General features: G+C 34.4%; 1 protein-coding gene and 1 long non-coding RNA gene across 3 annotated transcripts in view; one reads left to right on the plus strand and one right to left on the minus strand.

The window, feature by feature from the left end:
* CDH9 (cadherin 9) overlaps positions 1–24,427 on the plus strand; it is a 106,184-nt gene that overhangs the window by 32,105 nt on the left and 49,652 nt on the right. For both annotated transcript variants that reach the window (XM_021266933.4, XM_038175171.2), the window contains exon 2: positions 304–616. In XM_021266933.4, coding sequence (XP_021122608.2) covers positions 389–616 — 228 coding nt within the window. In that variant the 5' untranslated portion in view covers positions 304–388. The remainder of the gene's footprint in view (positions 1–303; positions 617–24,427) is intronic.
* Positions 491–10,167, minus strand: LOC140001943 (uncharacterized). Its single transcript, XR_011807758.1, has 3 exons — positions 8,537–10,167; positions 3,862–4,034; positions 491–786 (listed from the first exon to the last, which is right to left on the minus strand). It is a non-coding gene; the product is annotated as an uncharacterized lncRNA (long non-coding RNA).

A 24,427-nucleotide genomic window follows, 5' to 3' on the forward strand; every position in this document is an offset into this window, starting at 1 on the left:
ATTCAACTTATGTCTTAAATTAACGTCCATATACAATGTGAGGGGGTGAAATAATAATAATAATAATAAAGATAAAGGATACATTAAAGGACTTGGTTTTAAAATGGGTAATTCTTGCATGTAACTGTCTCAAAAAATGTTTGAACCTAGAACTGGTCTTCATTCATATGGTTTTATGTAATCTGTATGGATCATTGTCATGATCATTAGGCAGTTGATTTATTTGTTTCCTTAAGGCTACAGCCTTAGGGAAACAAGATTACTACAATTTACTCAAATATATATATTTTTTCCATCCCCTAGGTCCTATTTACACGAGGAATATAATTTTTGAAAATTTTGTTCTGCTGAATTATTAGAGAAGTGGAGTCTAGCAGCATCTCTGTAAATGATGAGGACTTACTCCTTGACAGTTTTGCTTTGGAGCTGTATGCTTCATGCTGTTCATATGATGCCATCACAAAAAAGGACTAACAAGCACTCACCAAGTGAAAGGATAACAGGATTGTCAGAGAATGATGGAGAAACACTGCACCGCACCAAGCGTGGTTGGATGTGGAATCAATTCTTCTTGCTGGAGGAATACACAGGTCCAGATACTCAATATGTGGGCAAGGTAAGTCTTGTATTTAAAGGATTCTTCAGAGGTGATGAATCTGACAACCTTAGTATTTTCCCTACCTGTCCAGAGTAGTGTTGCCTTCTGTGTTGTAATGGTCCCAATTTCTCATTTAAGTCAAAGAAATCACATCATGGAACACCTGAAGCTTCCTTAATTTTTCAAAGCTATGGGAGCAATGAAGTAGTTTAGTGAATAAAAAAAGAATCTGTTCAGGCAAAAATTTTACAATTTCTTACTACATATGCCCAAGCTAGTTTTAACACTGAATCATTTTGTTTTCAACTATTAAACATAAATATTAGATAAGGGAATAGAGAAGTCATGCCTTCATTCATCTACCTTGTGGCATTTGCCAGTATACTGCAATGTATGTTTCCTCAAATGATATAAAAAATTCTATTTATCATCAATGAAATTGCTGCCTGTGCACATTTCTAAGCATGAATAGAAGAAGAAAACAAACAAACAAACAAACAAAACACCATGGTTTTCATCACTTCTCCAATAAACTAACTAGGATTTTTACTTAACACCTTGAAAGACTTTCCATTCTTCATTACCTGCCTACATCAGCTATTGCCAACAAAAGCACTTCTGAATTTCAGAATCTCCACAGTCCTACTTTTATTGATAACACATGATTCAAGGGTTTCCACATTTCTCACCCTCTGTTGTGCCTCACAATACACAGATCTACTTTGCATTGTGGTATTCCTGTACGGTCCTGGTAAAAACCTAGAATACATGCAGCACCATCCAGAATGACTTGCAAATTAATGAAATATTTATTTTTTATGTTATTAATAAATGTTCATTCCAACTTCTGTCATTCTGTCATTGACCTCATCTATAACAACACTACACTCATAAAATTCTGTTTTCAGTTAAATTAATTTCTACTTGTAGTGGCAGAAATAAGATGAGATAAATAATCCTATTGCTAAATTATTTATTTGTATATAAAATAGGAAGATTTCTAGTTAGTGAAGGGATCTTCAATAAAGAGTAAACTAATTGCATGCAGAAATTTCTAAACAAAATTTGGTTGGAAGTACCTTTCAATACTAAATTTGCAAAGAAAACACACAATAAGGTACATAATATAGACCTCCACAGAAGTTCTACCTAGAGTCATAGAAATATTTTTTTGTTAAAATAGAAAGCTTGTCATAAAAGATAAGTAAGTAGTAATATAAGAGTTGATTGCAGTTTCAATCACATTATTACAGATGGTTGGATTCATCTATGCCATTCTAAATCTCAAATAAATTAACCTTACATCAAGATGCTTTTCAACATCTCTGTTTCACAAAAGGAAAATTAATCACTGAGAATGTCTAAATGGTATTTTGTAACAGGTGAAAGTTTACTCCACATTTATTCTAAAACAACTAAAAGCTGCTGGACCTTATTAGTATAGAGCTGAGTCCAGGATGGAAAACAAATACCTATATGGCAGTTGGATCTGAGATGATACATTTCTTATGATTCAGAGAATGCAAATACTTATTATTTTTTTTTTTCACATTTCTCTGCCAAATCTTGTACGGAGATGCTGAGTGAGGGGGCAGTATTAGTGATTGTCTGCACAGATAGAAATCACCACAAATATTACTCTGTGTTCCAAAAATATGACATTGGACTGACGTGAAGCACTTCATATGGTCGCATTAACTTTAGTACAGTTCATGACGTGACAGAATGAATGTGACTGTCCTCAGTGGCATAAAAGCACAGTAATTCCAAATGAGTTAGTTCATATTATCCATAGTACACATGGTTAAAGAGCAGCTCCAAAAGACAACTGCTAAAACAAGAAACTAAAGATTTTTATTTTTTTTTTATAAAAAGCAAAATTTTTTTGAAGAATACTACCTTTGAGAAAGACTTAAAATCTCAGGTTTAGTATTCTGCTCAAAGTGACAGAAATTAGCAAAAAAAGTGCTAAGAAAAATCACTTTTATTCCCAGCCCTGGGGACTATTTAACAGAAAGAGTTCTTATCCAGTCCTTCTTTAACATAGATATGCACAGACAGGTAGATTACCAGGGTAGAATAATAGATGATAACAGAATAGATTAATAGAAGTAAAAATTAAGTGAATTAAGAAAATTTATCAGGATTTTTCCTGATATTCCAAATCATATTCCAAAAAAATCCTGATAATTCCAAATTTTTCAAATTTAACTTTGAAGAGATTATAGCTATCAAAATAATAAATTAGTTTTCCTTCCAGAGTTTGATTTTCAAACAATTTTACTCAATTAAGTAATTTGTGTTTTGTTAGTGAGGTTACTTTGCTGACATTTTATTCTCTTGTTTGTTCTGTTACTGGCAGTGGGGTGGGATAGTGCATCCCTCAGTACAACATGTTATTATACAATTTATTTACAAAGCAGCATGGGTACATGTGATGGAGAGCTATTCTGTGGTGTCTGTACAATTCTCACTCCCACTGCTCAGACTCTCAGCCCAGTTTAGGCCAGTATCAGAGACCCAAGGGAAATGCACACTCTCCAGCCACTGCACTGTCCATATCCTGATTGTGTTCTGGTGTCTATGTGGGGACTTGCCTTGGGGTCAGCCCTGACTTGCTTTCAGAGGTTGCTGGAGGGAGGGAGTCCCTCCTGTAAATCTGAGGGGTTATTTTCTTAAGTACTGCTTTTTAAAATTAGATTGTCTGCAGGCAATGGCCTCACAAGAGAAGTAGGCCTGGAACAATCTTCCCTTATATCTAAGGCTCCATCACCTCATCACTTTCATCACTTTTTTTTTTTTTTTTTTCTTTCCCACTTTCCTGTAGGGTAGTCTAAACACTTAGAGCTTTTAATTAACTTGAATGGAAGTTGAGTGTATTTGGGTGTACTAAGAAGACAGATGGTAAACCCAGCTCCACGCAAAGCTGGAGTATGGCTCCCAGGCTGTTAAAGTGGGTAACGGTGCTATTGAACCTAACTCTGAAGAGATAGAAGAGTGCATATGCTCCCAATTATTGCTAGACAGCTTTTGAACAAAGGCAGTGGTAATGGGTATAGATGGCATAAAATGGAGACCAATAAATGCATCCAATGCACTTAGCAGAAATAGAAAATACTGCTTGGTGAACAAAGGAAGTTAGCATTCAACAGTTGCCACAAGGCTGGATGGCCAGAACAATTGTACTAAAGACCTAAATCATTAAATATATTTCAGAGACAAGGCTGTGGTGGTTTCACCACATATAGATGCAGAACAATTACCTTGTGAATGTCGTGGAAGGTAAGTTAAATCCAGAGAACCTGCAGTATATCTGTAATGCATCTTTGTTTCCTTCTCCCAACTCAGAGGTTACATCCATCCTGAAGACTGCTTTCCAGCATAAAAAATAAATGCTTAAGAATCCCTTAAATTTTGTAGGTCCTGTTACTCATACCTGCAACAATACAAAAGCTATCAATTTCTCCCTGTTGAAAATTAACAGAGAGAGGTAGGGTTAAGCAGTATCACAGTCTTGATTAAAACTGTGTCCAAGATTTTTTTTTTTATTATTATTAAAACACAAAATGTTATTTCAAGATGTCTGTTGCTGAATGTGAACGTTAAGTATCTTAGAGGAGTCATCAATATGAGGAATTTTCACAGGATGTAAGATGAATTATAAAACCCATTCTGCCTACTGAGAATTCACAAAAAGGAAAAAAAAAATAAAGTGGGTTACAATATAACATTCAGATTTAAATGTCTGAGAAAAGTTTATTTTTAAACAGAAAAGGTGACAGAAAAAATAGGTGACATTATTTTATGAAGATTAAAGAGGTTGTGGGAAAAAATAAAAAGACTGTAATGTGATATTCTTTGATTTCACTATGGAGGTCACAGGTCCTATTTTTCAGCTGCTACTAACTTTAAAGAAGCAAAAAAGCACAAGCTGAAGCTAGACTCAGAACCCAAGGAATGGAATCTCAAACACTGACTTTCTGTGAGAGAAAAGTCTATCAAAATTTGGTCACTTCCTAAACAAACATGTCAAGGAGAAAACTTAGAAAGGAAAAGGACTCTCAATTTAGAAATATTAGTGTTGATGAGGATCATGTTCATCAATTAAAGAAAAAGCTAATAAAATGCACAGGAGGCTCAAAACAGATAGTCCTTTAGGGATAATTAGTTTTATTTTCCAAAGCTGGCACTGAATTTATTAGCCTCTATCTCTAATTAGCTTACCTGATACCCACTGAATGTGCATCAGTTGTGCAAAATGCCAGATATCTCACCTCTTTACTGCAGTCCCTAGGAAGAAATAGGCCTAACCAAAATCAACCATTTTGGAAAATACAGCTCTTTAGAACAACAGTATATGCAAATGATTTTAAGAGGTGAGATTCTTCTTCCTTTTAGTAAGTCACTCTATTATCTTTTTATATAAAAACTAGTTTTTTACTGTATCAAAAAGGCATTTGCAAATCAAAGACAGTTGATAGGCAAATAATGTGTGAAGTTTCATGCAACGTCTGGTAAATCAACAATGCACTGTAAACTATAAGACATCTCAAATATCTATCATATACCAGTACCTAAAAACAAACAAACAATAACAAATAAAATTATTGTATATCACCCAGAAGAAACAGATTTTTTCATACTGGGGAGGAAATAAAAATCCAAAAGAACTCACAGTGCTCAAAAGTAACTGTTCCATGAATAACCTCCTATTTAATAATTTTGTAAAAATACATGAACTGGTGTTTGCATGTCATGGGCACCATTTAACTTTGATACAAACTGATGAAAAATCTCAGTTCTACGTTCAGTTAACTTGTTAACTTCAGTTAGCTTGAAGCATGACATCTGCCCCCATCTTATAAAAAAGTGTGAAGAAAAATATAAAGAAGGTGGTTTTTTTTTTTTGGTGGGCGGGTTGCAACATATATTCAAATGTAACCAAATATTTCTTGTAAACTTCACTTACAAGTGTTCGGACATCTACAAGTTGGGTTGTCTGACTTAAAGGAAAAGCGAGATACAAGACTGAAAGAAAATGTAACAATATAGGACATCTTGTTGAGTTACCACACTTAGCAGAATTTAGAATTTTGCTCAATTGACACATTATACTGTTACGTTTTTTTGTTGATTTTGTTGTTGTTGGTTGGTTGGTTGGTTGGTTAGTTGTGGTTTTATTTATTTTTGTTTGGCTTGTTTCGTTTTTTTCTTGTTTGTTTTTCTTATTTCATAGAATTGGAATCCCATGAAAATGGAATTAGTGAAGTCTCCATCAGTCTTACCCCAGTTCATCCATGCCCTCTCAACCATGTTGCCAAGGCCATGCTCAACCTCTGCCCTGGGAAGTTTGGGAGGGAGGAGCTTGTGCCTGAAGGGGTCACAAGCCTGAAGCCTCCAGTTCATTATAGATGGATCTTAAGTCTGAGAAAATGTTGTATTCAGTACAGCACCTAGATGATGCTAAAAACAACATGTTTCTTTGCCATCCTTTGATTTAGCAGTATAAGTTTCAAAGAAAACAACAGAATCATAAATAATCATATATTGGTGACATATAATCATTCATAAGTATAATTCAAATGAGAGAAGACTTCATCATGAACATTCTTAAAATGCTTGATCTAGCATGTGCTATAACCCTGTAAGTGTCCAATACTGTCTGGCCAGGTTCTTTCAGATATTCCAGAGAAAGGTGCAATGTTAAAGATCAAAATCAGATTTATTGGAAAGTATTCAATGATACACAGTATTTTTTCTACAGAAGTGATACAGAAGTGTACTGAAATCAGTATACAAGCACAATATAGTGATTATTGCAATACACAACTGGGTCACAGTACAAATGGGATTCCCATTAGCAGTCTCTAGTATTGTACACCATCACAATGCTGGCATGCCCAGTCTCCAGAAAGGAATAGGTACGATGAAGCCAGCACAAGTCCATTGCTCTCTTCAAAACTCTTGCCGGTTATTTAGTTTTTGTACTCTGTGTTGGCCCAAGCTACATATTCATACCCCCATGCTGGTCTGGCTAACTCAGGGAAACATTCACACTCTTTTAATGAGCTCAGGGAGAAACATTTATTCCACCAGCTGATCCATTCAGCCGTTAATATCTGTTTATCTAAAATAAATGTCACCCTTTGTGTAAACATAAATTCAGCTTCTTTGCAATAGATGTGGTCAGTCACAAAGTCATCATTTAAAATAGATATCTGAAGAACATTTAATTAGAAACATTTAATAAATAATTGAAATCTCTGCTTTTAATGTAAAAGAAAAAAATATTTTAATATTAAATAAAAGAAGCAGATTTAGTGGAATCTTTTTCTTTTGAATTCACTTTCCTCTCTCAGATCCCAGTTTTCTCCTGATCTTCGAATGAATACTGAAGAAATAAAAATGTAACAAAACAGGAAGGAAAAAAGTAGTAGGGGAAAGAAAAAAAAAAAAAGTCTGAACAATAAGGAGAAAAAAAAAGGGGGGGGGGGAGAATAAGTTAAAAAAAAAAAAAAAGGGAAAAAGAAAAAAGTCTAAATAAAAATGACATTGGTATTATCTTATCTCCTCTTTTTTCAATAAACATTTGATCTAGATACAAGCAGCCATATCTCTAGGTAGCTGAATCCCCAAAATAAGAGTAAAATGGAAATAGGAAAACCAAGAAAGGAAAAGTCAAAGGAAACAAACAAGCAAAACACAAACATGCAAGAAATCCCTGTCTCCAGATACATACACAACTTAACTACAAATACAAAGGAAAAGTCATAGCTTTCCTCATTTAAATATAACAAAAATTCCAGAGGATTCCAACATAAAACTGCTATGATTTTTTTTTTCAAAAAGTACTTAAATTTTCAATAAATCTCATGACTGCTTTTAAAAAGAAGGCTGGAATGGCAGGGAAGAAAGTGGTAAGAGACCTATTACACATTTTCCAAAAACAATAAGGCTTTTATTCTGGATGAATGATAGCTGCTCATTTCTGAAAACCTAATTATATTTTTAATTGAAGTTTCAAAAACATTAAAAGAGATCTAACCCCATAATGCACAATCCAAGCATAGACAAATGAAGTAGAAATATCAGCAATGTTACATTACAATGATAAGCCTAAACTAGAATTCTTCAATCAAATTTGGACATTATATTCCACAAAATCAAGATTCATTTCTGAAACCAAATAGAATGATCAAAGTCTTCAAACACATGAATAATAATAGTGAGCTGGCATTGTTTGCACAGATAGAGCAACTGTCATGAAATCTCACCTCCATTTTTTCAAACACATAAAGGACTACTGAAAAAAAATATATATTGTTGTGTTCAAGGAAAAAAAATGGGTTCATGTTATGAAGGTATTATATTCAACATCAGGAAGGTTTTTTTGATGGTAAATACAGTAAATATAGTGAAACACTGGGGAAATATCAGCCAACGGGATGGGAATATCTCTATACTGGAGGTTTTCAGAGCAGATTAATAAATGCATGCCAGAAACTCCACACTGATCCTGCCTGGAGAAAGGAGAATGCTATAGATTACCTCTTTAGGTCCCTGTCTGTTCTGTATTCAATGATTCAGTGTGTTTTCCAAGCTTAAATGCTAAACCAGCTCAACATCTCATTAAAAAACAAACAAACAAACAAACAACAACAAAAACAACAAAAAACTAGGAATACATAAAAAAGACATGAAAAAATTAGGAAATCACTGTTTTCCCCCACTCCTCTCCTCTCCCGTTCCCTCTTCTCCTTTTCCCTCAAATTTAACAAGGCTAATTAACGCTTCACCCCTAGCACAAACACAATTTTCCAGCAAACTACCCAGTTACTTTTAAAGCCAAAACAAGATGGGACAATCAAGACAAAACAATAATTCCTCTTTTTCCTTCCTTCCTCCCTCTAAAATTTCTCCCTTAAAAATTGCACTCACCTTGTGCAGAGTATTGCAACAAAGAGTGCTCTGTGGAGTCTCATTTTACAATGCTCTTTGCTCAACCACAGCATGCATCCTGGTGCACTCAGAGCACTTTCAAGGTGGGCCAGGAAAACAGAAACAGGAGGTCTGGTGCTCACAGGGTAGAATCTCCCCCCTCCATAGACTTTGCTGGGTTGAGGGTGTTGTCAAGCTAACAAAAACCAAGGCTGGAAGTTAAAAGATTAAAAGATTTGTGGACATGGAGAATTGAGTTCTCTTTCGTCTCCAGTAGTAACTTTCAGTTGCGATTTTTTCATTTTCATAAAAACTGGCTTTTCTAAGCCTCTTGGTCCTGGCAAGATTCTGATGTTAAAAGACCTGCTACACAGTTCTGTTTCAAAGCTTCAGCTGGCTCATGGACCTGCCAAAATAGGTAACTGTTATTTGTATAATAGCCTTAGCGTTTTATGACACCTTCACAGGCTGGCATTTCCTAGCTTTGCAGCTTTAAGCCAGTGGGAAGAGAAGTTTAGACTAGCAGTAATCTGCAGACCTATCATTACCTGTTATCAGGCAATCATTTACTGTGAAAAAAAAAAAAAAAAAAAGTGGGAGGGTGAGGAAAATGTATTCCACAAGATACTTTTCATGATTCTCTTCATTTATTGCATGGATTACATTACAGGACTGATTCTGAAAAGGGGAAGTGTTTTGTGTAAGTTGTGGTTTACTGCTATCTGCCAGTCTAATTATAAAAAGAGTGTAAAACCGACCAGAGCAAATCAATATGTGACTACTTAGAAAGGGCAATTTGACTGCATCAGATGGTGGTATTGTGCAACATCTTGTCTGTCGGAAAAAGGTCTATGGATATTCACCTTGAAGACAAACAGAGGAGCTGTCAACAAGCAACTGTCAGAACAGCAAGGCTTTTCTTCTTGTGTGCATCTGATACATCTATTCCTGTCCATTGCAGGAATCGTCACACATTTCAGCCTTCTAGAAACTGAAAAATACGTTAGTGTAGCTAAAGTAATCAGTCAGTTTAACACTATGCTGGGTATCAATCAGAAGAGGAACCTGTTGCATAACTGTGGTCAAATCCTTTATGTATCAGCGAAACAACATAAGCACACTAAGGTAATGTCTGTTCTCTCCATCAGTCTATGGTCAGTTAATTCAGCTGAAATTCTCTTTTCTGTTTGGTTGTTGTTGTTGTTCTTATGTTGTTTTGTTTGTTTGGCCTTTTCTTTTTCTTTTTCCTTTTTTTTTTTTTTTTTTTTTTTTTAATACAGCAGAGTGTAATAAAAAGATTGAGAAAGCATTCTGGCCTCTGTGAACCTTGCAGAAGTTACAAATTCCTCTCTATCTTGCTTCACATCTCAGGCATGCCACTTTCAGGTGGAACCATGATGCCATTTTTGTCAGACTGGGAGTATAAGACAAGGAATATCAGGCTGACATAATTAAATGAATTTTAGCTTTAATTGAAAATAAATTGTTACTCTACATTCTCCACTTCTACAGCAGGATCCTTAAGAGTAATTACGTCAATTCCCCTCTGTTTAAGTATTAGAACTTAACTTATTAGAACTCTCAAAGAGTTCTTTGGAAGAGTTGGTTCAGTTACAAGAATAAAATTTTAGCTAAACCGTGCCGTAAAAGTAATTTGTGATGTAATAAAATTTGACTCGATGTTTACCTTATGTACCATTTATGTTTTCTGTTTTTAAAATGTAATTGTCAGTTACACTTACCTCATGAAGCTTTTTCTTAGAACATGTATATATCTGAGTAGTCACGTATAATATAACAAAAAAAGGTCTGGAAATTCAAGGAAAAGGTAATGAATCAAAAAATCATTTGATTAAAAATAGGGCTTGGGATTATAGGGTTGAATAAAATATGAAGGCACATTATGAAAAGGCAGAACACAACAAAACCAAATATAGATACCTACCTGGTGAACAGTGATTCAGTGCTTGAATTTGTGATGTAAATGATTGCTTTTACTTTTCCTAATTCCAAAAAATGACAACCATGGAAGTGTTAAGTGGGATATTGATACATTTCTATACAAACAGGCATAAAATGCATTTATCTAACTTAAGATTTCTGATCATTGGCATTTTCTGTAGCCATTTTTGCTATGGGAACTTTTAGTTATTGCTACATATTTATTATTAAGTGCTGAAATTTATTTATGAATTAATTTAATTCTTATAAGAAAGTTCTGGTTTACAACTTCTATGCAGCTTAGGTATCATTAACACTATAACAAACTGTTTAAAATGTTGCTTGTATTGACATGAGCTTTAAAAATGGTGCTTTTCTGAGAGTTCTTAAAGGGATTATGGAAGTAAGCATATTTTTCTTTTTAATAAGCATTTGTGATGGATAAACACTGTCACATACCAAGACGTAAAAGAGCATTAAACCTTCAAATATAATTAGATCAGGTACTTGACTGATAGGACTGAATTAACAAATAAAAAGTAAAATATAGAAAGTATTTGCTTACCTTGTCATTCTACGACTGCAGCATCTGACTTTGAAATGCTGAAACTAAAGAACCTTTAAATCAAAAATTGAAAACAAACAAACAAACAAACAAACAAAAAACCTGGGGGTGTATGTTCTCTGTAACACAGATATTTAAAATTAAATAAAAATATACACAGATATTTTAAACAGATGTTAATCAGATATGAACAACGACTGCGGACAATAACGGTCATATAAAAAGGCTTTTGGCACACAAACTAGTGTTTATATACAGTCACTGAAGTAAATGGAAGTGGGGATGTAAGAAAGAAGAATAAATCACTAAATTTTTTTCACTGTCACTCTGAGTTTCACAGAACATGAAAGTATATTTGTCCCTGTACAGGCTAGTAATCATGAAGTAGAAGAGGTCACAGTCTGATTCCCATTTCATATGAAAGATTTAGAATCACATGCAAAAAGGCATGGAAGTGAAAGACAAAGTCTGAGTCTATTCCAGAAGAAATTCTTAAGCCCTTTGTAAATACTACTAATGGAAAGGAACAAGAATGACCTACTCTGTTTTCATTCTATTAGAGCTACTGTGCCTAACTTTCTTTGTAGAGGTGGCTAAATCTTTTCTAACTTCAATGTGAAAAACAAAGCAAAACCCCACACTCTAAATTAATTTTATGTTTTGTTTTTATTTTTTATTTATTTTTTTTGGAGAATATTTATATATACATGATATGTTTTCAAAAAAATTGATTTAGATATTTTAGACAAGGATGAAAGAGGAAAAATATGATTATTATTAACTATTATTGTTAATATTTTACATTTGTGTAAGTACCTTTCAACAAAGTATCTCAAAGTATTTTATGTTTATTAAACACACCTATGGTGAAGTAGAAAATGATATCATATACATTTATCTGAAGAATAAACTGCATCAGAGTTGAAACAGTTATTTGAGGTCACAGAACCAGTCAATGAGAACTGTTAGAGAATTAACTGAAAAGTCATTGCACAGGAAAAAAATCAGCACATTGGCAGGGCTTACTTATTTGAAGAGAAAATCAAGGAAGAAATAACTGCACATATCCAGTGTCAAAAAAATCCCTATAAAGTTAATATGAAATTTGCATTGTTACTTTAAGAATTGTATCTGCTTTAACCAGATGTAAACACTTTGGTAAGCCATGCTGTTAAACTGATATTAATCTCATGTTTTGTGCACACCCTGGTGGGTTTCCTTTTCATTAATATTTGCTCTGAGACTTAAAAAAAATAAATAAAGAAAACCAAACCAAACCAAACCAAAAACAAAATAAAAATTAAAAAAAGAAAAACACCAAAAGTCCAACATCTGCTGCATTGTCTAATGTCTCGATATTTATCTCATCTCATCTGTTCCAGATTGCAGATTCAGCTATTAAATTAAACATACCCTTTGTGAAGTGACACTGTTGGTCTGCAGGGCTTTATGCATGGTTTCAGCCTTATGCTTTGGCTGCTCTATGCCCTGCTTGTCTTTTGTAGAGTTTTCATTAGAAGCCCCAGGCAGCCTTACTCTGGCTTTCCACTAAGCCACAGTCTTCATGCTTAATCAGACAGGTACAATCAGCCTGTGGTTTAGGCTGAACCTGAAAGCTTGTCTCAGGCCTTTAAAAGACATGGTGCTTACCAGGCTCACTCATGCTAGAAAAATAATGAAGTTGGTTTGGTAACCATTTCTGCCACCACCCTGTCCTTGCCATTGTTATAGGAATAACCTTCCAAAAATGGTATTTTGAAACAAGATTAAAATGAACTGTAAAATCAGGTAATGCAAATTGCAGTAAATACTAAGTCAGTTACAACTAAGAAATAGCAAAAAAATTACCCTATATTCTCTCCTAACTACTAATTTTTCTTTCCTAACTACTGTTTTTTTTCAGGATACTGTTCCTGAAACAGTAGCTTCACTTTGGAAGCTACATCTCACAACAGAGTCAAGGCTTGGTGCTTAATATGTCCCCTGCTGATTTCAGATCTTACTCCCTGACACACCCACCTTTGAGAATCTGTACCTCAGATTTTACCGATTGCTAGGCAAACACATGTGTGTCTTGGAGCAGGGAAGGGTTAGGGGAACTACATTCAGACTGAGAAATGCAAAAGACGGATGATAATTGTATAATATACTTTCACTGAGTATCCTTTGGTGAGTGTGACAAATCGCATTTCCAACACAGCCTGCAGATTAGAGAAACAACGTAGCACCTTAAATTAATTTCAGCCTATTGTTGTTGTTTTTATTTGGTTAACTTTGCCAACAATTGAGCATTAACAAAAGATTGCAGAGCAGGAACTTAGGAATTTTTTTTTTATTTTTTATTTTTTTATTGCAATTTGAAGGTTTTTGGTAGAGAACTGACTGTTAATCAGTAAGCATGGAACACAAAACCATCACTCTTTCAGGTTTGAAGAGCATTTATGTAAGAGTGAATATATTTTAAGGATAGTAAATAACTTCAAATATTTTGAATATCTCTGGAAACAACAAATAGTTGAACAGTTTAGGAAGAATGCACATTTTTGGATCTGCTTTGAATCAGCTGGCCTACAGTCTGGTTCTGTTTGTTTGGGGCTGCCAGCCTGGAAGACTGTTTACAGATTTTAGACCAAAAAATGCTCTTTGATCACACAGCCTCACATCTCAACATCTTATTCCATTATTCTTCATACATACATACACTGTATGACTTTCTGAAAAATATTCAGTCTTGTTCTATTGACATATATCTGCATATAGACATCTACCTGTATATACAAATACACATTGAAACACAAATTTGTGATTAAAAACAGTAAATAAACCTGTTATTGATGCTGTCTCCAGGTCATTGTGGATGATCCACAACTGGAAACAATATAAATCATCACAGTACGTGTGCAATTAGGGCAAAGGGTAACTATACAAGTTCGGGGACATTGGATTCATAAAACCCAACCAAAAAGACACTTCACAGCTATGTGCATCCCCCAACTACTCCTTGTCCCTCTAACCTCACTAATTAGACAGTTGTAGCAGCTGTGGATGTGAAAGAAGAAAAAATTGCACTGGACAGGTTTGCACGCTTTCCCAAACCAGCATCTCCAATTGCCACTGAGATAGAGTACTTGCATAGAGGGACTGTAGGTCTCACCTAGTACAGTATTTCTTATATGCTTATTATTGAAGAGACGAGTTTGGATCAATTAGATCTTTTGAGGGCAAAGGACAATTCATTTATATGAAATTCATACTGCTTTCAGTGCTGGAGCTTCTATTTCTGTGTGCCTCTGTGCCCATCTTTTAGAAGTAGCAAGCGTTTTTTGTGCCTCTGGAACTGCAAGACGTCACATATACTGAAACATTTCACCCAGAAGTTTCTGGTTAGAAAAAAAAATCTATGAGAAAAATATCCTGTCTTATTGTGAAGTCTTTAAAATAATGATGGATTTACCAACAGCTCCAGGGATTGATTAAAGTGACAGCGCTTGATGTTGAGTTGTGATGTGATAATTTCTGATCTGTGGACGTAATTGATGGCTATAGCGATTTACTGTAAACCTGTATCTCATCTTTTGGAACAGCCAAATGACAATATGTGGCAAACCGTTTTTTTTTTTTTAAATAAAAAAAAAAAAAAAGGCTTTTTTTAATCAGACTGAAAACTTACAGGTCATCTGTTGATTTGGAGAATTGAACAAAAATGCAAATTATACGTGCTCTGAAATCCAATTCGTTATACAGAAATAATAATATGTTCACTTTTTCAGATTTGCTTACAACATACCAACTTACCACTTAGGGTGCAGGAAATGTAGGACTTATGCAGGAGAAGAAAACACTTGAGAAAGCAGTTCTGATTTTCAGTACTCCAACCCTTGGTTGGAGTGGGGAGTTGGTGTGGGGAGGTGGTAGGGGTGGAGGGAATTAATTTCCCTGTATTTTGTTTGTATCATCAGCACCAAAAGGCTACTAAGAATTCTACTCAACCCTTCCTAAATGAAAACCAGATTTACCCCTACTCACTAAGCTAAAATCGGCACCTGCAGCTGGTGTTGGCAATATTTTTCACAAAATGATTCTCTAGAGAATTTGTAACAATAGACAGCTGAACACAAGAACCAGATGCTGGAAAACAGAAGATAAGAAAAGTAAATGTCATTTGCCTTGTTTAATATACAGTCACTTAGGTTACCATCACACACAGAGTTAGGTTGTTTAATTAAGAAGTTTGTGCGGATGTCACAAATTCATGTCAGGTAAATACATTGCCATTTAGCACATACGTAAAACTTTTGATTAAACACACATGAATAGAAAATTAAGCTGATGCAGATACTGCTACTGCAATCCAAACTGAAGAACAACTGCAGTTATTAAGATGTCTTTAGAGTTTTTAATTAGTTAAAATGTTAATGAAGGAGAATATTGGAAGCGTGAAGGAGAATATTGCTGTCGGTGCTGTATCCCAGCTGCTGTATATCTCACAAGGTGATCTGAAATCATATAATTACTGGGTAATATCCTACCTGTCACTAGCACTCAATATACTTTAGGGAAGATTTTGGCATTGGCAGAGATGGTACAAATTTTTATTTCAAGTACACTTCTTGCACTTTTGGTATGAATTTCATTTTGTTTTATTTTGTTCTATTTTATTTTTAATACTAATCTATCCTCCTCCTTAACTGCTGTGTTCTTTACCACCTCCATATACATAAACTTCTTGACTTGGAGAAATGTTAGAGTGATTACAGTCAAGACTACTAGGGTCAAACCAGTATGTGCTTCAATACATATTGGGCTGCCCTGGAAAACTCAATATTTTCTATGCCATAGCTTCAGAATAAATAGCATCATACATATATACATATACATATAAACATGAATAGAAATCTGATGAATATAGGCACGTGTTTCTGTTAAATTTAAATACATATGAGGCTGTATTTTCTTGTGTTACTTCCCTCAGCCCAGAGGCTTTGGCTAGAGATTGTCTTACAAGATGCCTGAAGAAACTTAAAAGTACAGAAACTTTGTTTTCTTTCCTTTATGAAAGGGTCATTATGAGACTTCCCACTTTGAACATATCTTAACAGTTTATTCTTCCCTGTCCTTCCCTATTGCTTACGGTTATTGCATTTAAGAAGACATAAGAATATTTGAAAGAATCATATTAAATACAACACTTTGCCACTTGTTTGTTTATTCAATATATAGACTAATGTGGTTTCCTTATCTATTTTCTAGAGTCAGTCTGGATATATTACAGACAAAATGCTGTATTTCCTAGCTGACAAACTGCTACATTATGTTAACTTTATGGAAAAGTTTTTTTCAGACTGAAGTTATAAATGGAATGAGTCTTGCATAAAGAAAAGAATGTTATGAAATGTAAACTCAAGGAGAAGACTCGGTAGCAAAGACAAAGTTGTGACTGGCATGCAGAAAGAACTTTGACTGCACTAGGAAGTAAGAGACTGAATATACAATGCTTTGGGGGGAAGAAATGTTTCCATCTAAGGCATAAATTGTACATGAAATATAAAACAAACAAGAGATGTGTTCAGAAAGCTCTGCTATGGTTCAGCAAAACCTTAAACAGAAATCTATTTGTTATGAAAACACAATATCAATAAAACTCTTGCATCAGCTTTCAGTTTCACAGGGAAAAAAATCTTTGTCTTTTATAGGTTCCAAGTTTCCCCTGCTGACTTGTGATAGCCTCAAACCAAACTAACCAGCAACATTTACACTTTACATTTTTATTTTTATGCCTCCAGCAGTTGGAAGAAAACAAAACAGCAAGAACACCTAATGTCCTCCTTTAAGAAACACCTTTGAATAATAAACATTTTAACAAAACTCAGTTCCAGCCAAGATTAACAAATAGAATGCAGTACGCTACTGCTTCAATCATCAAAAATACATATCTGGACATACGCAAACTTACCATAAGCAATTTTAACACTTTGTGCTGAAATATGATTTAACTTTATTAGTGAAGGTACAATGATGTAACAAAGACTGCAGTAGAGTAAGCTCCTTTGAAATGATTTCATACAATTATTGTATGTGAAATGGAGTTAAGTCTTTTTGATTATCGTAGCACTTTTACAGAATTTATAAAAATGGCTTCACAGTTCTACAGGATGAATCTAAAAATACTGTAAGGATATTAAAATTTTCTAATGAAATTTGCAGAATTTTTGTTCAAAGAACCTCTTCTACTTAGAAAACAGTGAATAGCAAATAAGAAGGAACATAAAATATACAAAATATTGAAGAAAAAAAAAATACAAGGCAATGATACTGGCACTGAACACAGGAAGAAAAGTAATGTGCCATAATTGTATCTAACCTGTGGGAGTCAACACTGCTTCTGCACACAAAGAAAAGGCTTGGGTTTGCATATTCCTCCAATTCCTCCCTGTCCTGGTCTGTAGAGAGCAAGTAAAAACAGCTCTTTCTATCCTGCAATCAGAAAATTAGAGTTTGAAGATTCAATCATCTGGGCCTGGGCATGTCCAGGAACTTACTTTTCTTCCAGGTCAGGTATCAATCACTTGACTATGCATTCAGCTTATCACACATCTGAGAAAAAAAAAAAAGAAAAAAAAAAGATTTCTGACATAAATTCTGTATTTTCACCCTGCATTCCTTGCAAGTACATCTGCATTCTATTTGTGATTGCATCCCCATACATTCCTGCATGTTGGACATATCCTTGAAGAGGCTTGCTTGTGTTCAGGTAATAGTTTCTCCACAACAATGTGGAATTCAGTGTGGCCTTCTCCCACTAATACAAAAATTTACCAAATTAGTGATACGAAAAAGTGTTAATTGTTGACAGTAATCACCCAACATGTATCTTCACTTCAGAAAGGAAGTAACATATATTAACATACTTTCTACTAAACAAATAATGATATTGTGGAATACCAGGTTCCTCTACTGGAGAAAACTGCATGGATGAAGACAGTGGAGGCAAAAAACCTGCAGTATACCATTTTTGGATTTTGATTTGGATTATTGAGAGCAGCTTTGAGGGGAAGGACCTGGGGATGTTGGTTGATGAAAAACTCAACATGAACTGGCAATATTTGTTTTCAGCCTAGAAAGCCAACTGTATCCTGGGATGTATCAAAAGAAATATGGCCAGCAGGACAAGGGATGTGATTCTGCCTCTCTACTTTGCTCTCCTGAGATGCTACCTGGAGTACTGCATTCAGCTCTGGGGCACACAGCACAAGAATAGGACATGGACCTGATAGAGTGAGTTCAGAGCAGGGCCACAAGGATGATCAAAGGGCTGGAGCACTTCTCCTTTGAAGACAGGCTGAGGAAGTTGGGGTTGTTCAGCCTGGAGAAGAGAAGGTTCCAGGTAGACCTCACTGCAGCTTTCCAGTTCCCCCCCTAAAGGGAGCCTATAAGAAAGAAGAAGAAGGACACTTTGTCAGGGAGTGTAGTGATAGGACAAGGAGTAATGGCTTTAATATAAAAGAGGTTAGAAGGCTAAACTCTACTAAATATATCTATTTAGATTAGATATATTAGAATAAGTTCTTTACTGTGAAGGTAGTGAGGCCACAGGTTGCACAGAGAAGCTGTGGATGCCCCAAACCTGGAAGAGATCAAGGTCAGGTTGGATGTGGCTTTGAGCAACTTCATCTGGTGGAATTTGGCCCCACTCATGTTAGGGGACTTGGAACTGGATGGCCAACTTTATGATCTCTTCCAGTCCAAAACATTCTAGGATTCTAAGATTCTAGGATACAGAGGTACACTGCAGACCATCTACATTGTAAGCATTAGTACAGTCCTGCCACAATGTAAGCATGGATCTGCCTTCTTTCTGGAGGCGATTTTGACTTTCCCCTCATTCATCTCCACAGGAGAGATCACAACTTCTTTCTGAATTTAGGTAACTAAATAAATGTCTGCACTCTATTAATAAAAATCTTGCTAGTCATAAGTAGCTTGTCTTGCTCTTTTTTCTCCTTTTTATCTACAACAACAGTTATAAGAAGTTTTGTTTGTTTGTTTGTTTGTTTGTTTTTCCCCTGAATGGGGTAAATTTATTCATAACACTATATAATTTGTTAACTGTCCCTATTGATTCTCCCTTCTTCCGTTGTCTTACATTGATTATGTCTGCCTAGCTTGAGAAGAGTTACTTTCTATTACAAGGAAATGAGAACATCCACACAGTACACAAAATTTAGTGAACTAAAATTGAATTAACAAGAAACAGGCAAGAGCTTTTAAATGTTGGTCTCTTTTCTAAGACAAATATCCTTTTTTTTCTCTGTACTTTCCCTTTTACCATTCCATACCAATTAACTTGATCAGTTATAAAATTGCTTTACCCTCCAAAACATACCAATATCTTTTGTACTATGTGTAATGACATTGATTTGAAAGAAGTTTGGTTTGAAATTAAAAAAGTTTGGCATAATCAAACAAAATACTTCCTGAAAGCAGGAAGGTATGTGTTATAACTACCTTTTGCTGATATGCCTAAAACTACCATATGCTGAGTGCTGCATGAAAGTGAAATGTAAGCCTTCATAAGCAAGGTACTTAAATTCAGGAAAATAAAATTATGCTACACACCTCTAAATATAATTTGTTGTTCTTCTACTCATTTACTTATTGCAAATCCCAGTAACATAGACCCATGTAAATTTATGTCAAGATTTATTTTGGGAACATCATGGTCTTAATCATCACATAACACAAAAAATCAGTTTTGCAGAACTGGATAGACAGTTGAGATACCACCTTTTGCTATTAAAAAATAAAAATGAAAAAAAATAAGACAACATTTATAAATATACTCATAACACATACATTGTTACAGAAATAGGTAATTGTCATAACTATTACCTATGTTTTTTTCTCTAATGATTCTCAGGAGAAGTTGTGTTGATAATGTATTTAGCCAGCCACGCTACAGAAAAACAAATATGTGCAGAAGAATAACAAGAAATAAAGATATTCAGCAGTGCATCTTCTAATTTACATCTTCATTCCAAATTATTTCAGGCGATTCCATGCTGTATATTAAATGGAAAGGATATGTTATTGTTATCAGTGTGGTCACTATATACCGAGTAATCTAATATCTGTTTTGTTGTTGTTTTTGCTGGATTTTATTGTTATTGTTATTGTTATTATTATTTTTTTCCTTTATCAAAGTATTTCATGGTTCTCCTCTGACCTGCTAGCTTCTTGCAGAGATTGTAGTATTCATCCAATATTCAGCCTTCATCAGTTTGATGAAGGATGTTGAATTTTGAATGTAGAATTTTGTAGAATGTAGACAGTTTAAGATATGGGAAAGGACACATTTGACAGCTTTATTTTCTGCCTACATAGAACTTGCTTCAGAACCTCACCCCAAATAGAGAAATAGAAACTTGCAGAGTAAAACAACAACAACAACATTAAATATTTCAACAGGTATGCCTTTCTGCTCCTAGTAACTGATGGACCTCCCCAGACCTGCTGGCTCTGAAAAACATAGGGAAACCATAGCAGTAAAAAATTACTTCAAATTAAAAGCATGCAGACTGTTTATTTGGTTTGGACAAATGATCTTCCTTTACACACATAAATGGTTTAATAATAATAATAATAACACAAAGAAGAAGTATTTTGCATTTAATGCTTTTTACTAAATCTGGCAAAAGGATTTAGAAAAGTATCCTGGTTTGTTCCTGCATTTTAATGAATAAAAGGCTCAGTATTTTGTAAACATTATAACATATTTTTTATTTTGATTTTCTGTAGGTGATTTTCTGTAGGCTTTCTATAGGAAAATAAACTTTTAAAAGCTGAGAACTAATATTACAAATAAATATAATTTAAAAAATTCACAGCCGCAAAGAAACACAATATAAACTAGTCACAATTAAGTTGCAGCATCTTTTTATTACTGTATTGCTTCTCTTATTTTGCATGAACTTCTACAGTCTTATGTGAAGCTACTTTGTTTCATAAATTAAAAAGTAGTATTTTGCAGTTTCGTAAATTTATTATAGTGAGAGAGTAGTGTGATTATTATGTTTTACACAACTACTATTTTATTTCTATAAGATTCTGGATAATGTGTCACTTTTTTTTTCCCAATACGGAAATAATCCATTTTTTTTCCCACAAACTGTAATGTTGCAAACTTAAATCATAGACCAATGAAGGTTCCTTAAATGCTAAATACAAACCATAACATTCATAGGAATTAGACATCTTTACATGTGGAAGAAGTCATAGTTTGCAACTGTACTTGAAGTGATCTTACTAAGTGGGCAGTAGGATATGGAATGCTTTGTTGTGAGGAATATTCTATTCCCAAATTTACCATGTCTAAAAATCCTGTTTATCATTTGGTAGAAACATAAAGAGGAAGGTTAAAATAGCTGTCACAGTTTGAGCAACCTGCCGTCTTTGTAGGTAGTCTGAAAAGACAGATAAAAGAAATTAACCTATTCTCTGAGGACCTATGCATAGTTGAGAGGCAGGATAAGGGAATGGCCGTGGGCAGATGTGATATTTTTCCAGAACCACTTGTTAGTGTAGAAAAGATCAGTGACCTCACTACTTTGACCTCACATCATTGCCCCATTGCAAGAGGTCATTGATCTTAGATCACCAGCAGAGTTGTTCATTTGACCAATCAAAATGAGATTGCAAGCTAATACCATTTACATTCACAGTCTGGATCTCTGCTACCCATCTGCACATGTCTTTCAGTATATATGATCTGTTTTCAGCAGATGACCAGCTCTCCAAGTCTAGAAAGAGCCTGTAGGAATAGGAAAAAAAAAAACAAACATGCAAATAGCAAAATCTGGAAACTTGCTAAGGAAAATGATGCCTTTAAGGACACTTTATACTCCCTGAAAAATTCTTTAGGTACCAGAGCTGCCTGGGGGAAGCATTTAACAGGTCTTCAAATATGAACTATGTTATTACTACAATTTTAAATAAAATTATATTAAAATAATACTCCAGATATAATTTCTAATAAAAATAAAATGTATATTATGTACTTATTATTTCGGATATAATCCCACACAAACAAAACATTCCTTTTTAAATGGATAATTTTGTTTTCTGTTCTAAATCAAAACAAGCAATACAAAATTCTCCTTCCACTCCCTGTCTCCTTTTTTCTTTCATTTTGTAGTTCTAAACCATATTTGTTTCAGTAATGGTTGCTCATCTTCAAAAGTGGGAAACTTCTAGTTCCTGAAAAAATTACATTCCTCCTCTGCACAGCACTACTTGCAATTAAAGACCAGGACTCCTGACAGTTAAGTCTCTGCCCTTACAGTCTGCCTCAAAGGCTACTATGGAGATAATACTTGTGGACCAGAGTCTAGTTTAATCCACATAACAACAAACTTGTCGTAGAAATTTAAATTAATAGCTGTATGTTGGAATATATACATGTATAGGGGAAATAAAATAAAATAAAATAAAATAAACAACCCTGGAGAGAATGACAGAAATTATTTCAAAAATACAAGGAAAATAGCTTTGTAAATGCATGAAAATGGAATGTGTACTCAACTTTAAAGAACTTACATGTCTGACTGTTGTTAACACGAGAAATTAACAACGTTTAAGTAGCATTAAGAAAGGATGTTAGCTTCACTGAGGCCTCAACATCGTTAATGCAACTCCCATCCTTCCTCTCACTCCCTCATGCTGCCTTCTCCATCCGATGCTACTGCTAGGAGATATTCCTTCTCCTGATCCATAGGATTTCTCTCTGAGACTCCAACCCAAGCTCTTCTGGCTGCTCCCCTAGTTGGCTGAGTGTGTTAAGGAGCCACGTAACAACACAAGACTTTGTAGCAAGCACTTGAATGTTTTTAAGACTCAGAAGGAAGGTGACTTATCTTCATGAAAAACTACATTCAAGTGTTGCTTTTCAGTCCTAAGATCTGATACTTAGTTGGAATATTTTAAGAAGATTCTACCTCAAGAAGATTCTATCTCAATGTGAAAGCTATATTTATGCTACATGGTGAGGAATATCTCAACAAGAATGAAAGTGCACTCTTTCGTATTGAACAGAAAAGTGTGCTGTGTGGCACAAGACAAAGTCATCTGACCCAAAGAAATATACTATATATACTTGTATTGCATATACTTGATATGCAAATAAATCTTTTTTTTTTTTTTTTTTTTTTTTTTTGTTCTTGAAAATGCAAGTATGTATCATAATCAAATGCTTTTGTTGAACTCTGCAAATTAATTACTTAATGCTCCACATTCTGTCAAGGTACAGTTGTTAAATTTGCTTTCTCTGTATTATCTGTAGAGTTGGCAAGTTGCCAGTGAGGTCTTGTTTTTTTGTTTGTTTGTTTGTTTGAGTGCTGTGTGCACATTTTATTTGATTCTTTCAACCCACTTTATTTAATCCTTAAGAATCTTCATAGAATTTTAATATAGATGTACACTGAATACAGTAAGTGCTAAAATTGTTCAGATAGTCATTTGATAGTCTTATTTCTAACATAAGAATAATCAGTTCACATATAGTGAATAGTTTTAAGGCTTCAGTGTAAAATCAGAGGAAAAAAATCAAAGTGAAGGAATTTAACAAAATCCACCACAATCACCCTTCATACAGGTGGAGTAATAGAAAGATGCAGTGGCTCAGTTATGAAACATGGGGATAAGCACTTACAGAAATAGAGAAACAAGGAAAAAAGTGGCATAAAGTAACTATTCTGGCTTTTGTGACAAACTAGAGTAAAACCTTCATTGACACTCAGCAATATTTTTTCAGGTGGTAGATATACCATATTGTTCTATTCAGAGAAAAAAAAAGAAGTACTGAGTTGAAATTCTTTCTATCAATATTTGAAAAACACACAGGTCACTGAGCTGTGGCCAAATGTGACAGTAAACATATATCTGAGGAAAACACACCACAGATAAAATGGAAACGTGCCCCTAAATGAAAGTATAGAAGTAGAGTTCAAGAAAAGAGCATTCTATAAGAACTTCTACTGTCTGGGTCAGCTTCAATGCCTTGCTTTGGCTGTTTTTAAGCACTTTTTCATAATGGCATTATATGGCAATGAATCAGTGCCTGTAAGTTCACAGAAATAGTTTTGAACTCTTATGGAGAAGTGTATTAGGAAAAAGGCTGTTAAACCCCACTCAATGCTTTGAAAATTTACCTCCTAGTGTTCTTGAGAATTATTCCTCCCATGTGGAGAGGACTATAAGGAAGGAAAGTAATTAACTGAGGTGAGATATTAAAAAAAAAAAAAAGAAAAAAAAAGGAGGGGGGAAGTTAAAATGCAAGATGTTTAAATCAGAACATTTATACATGATTTATAAGTGATTTTATAACTTATATA

Source organism: Anas platyrhynchos, chromosome 2, assembly GCF_047663525.1.
Source record: "Anas platyrhynchos isolate ZD024472 breed Pekin duck chromosome 2, IASCAAS_PekinDuck_T2T, whole genome shotgun sequence".
Classification (NCBI taxonomy): domain Eukaryota; kingdom Metazoa; phylum Chordata; class Aves; order Anseriformes; family Anatidae; genus Anas; species Anas platyrhynchos.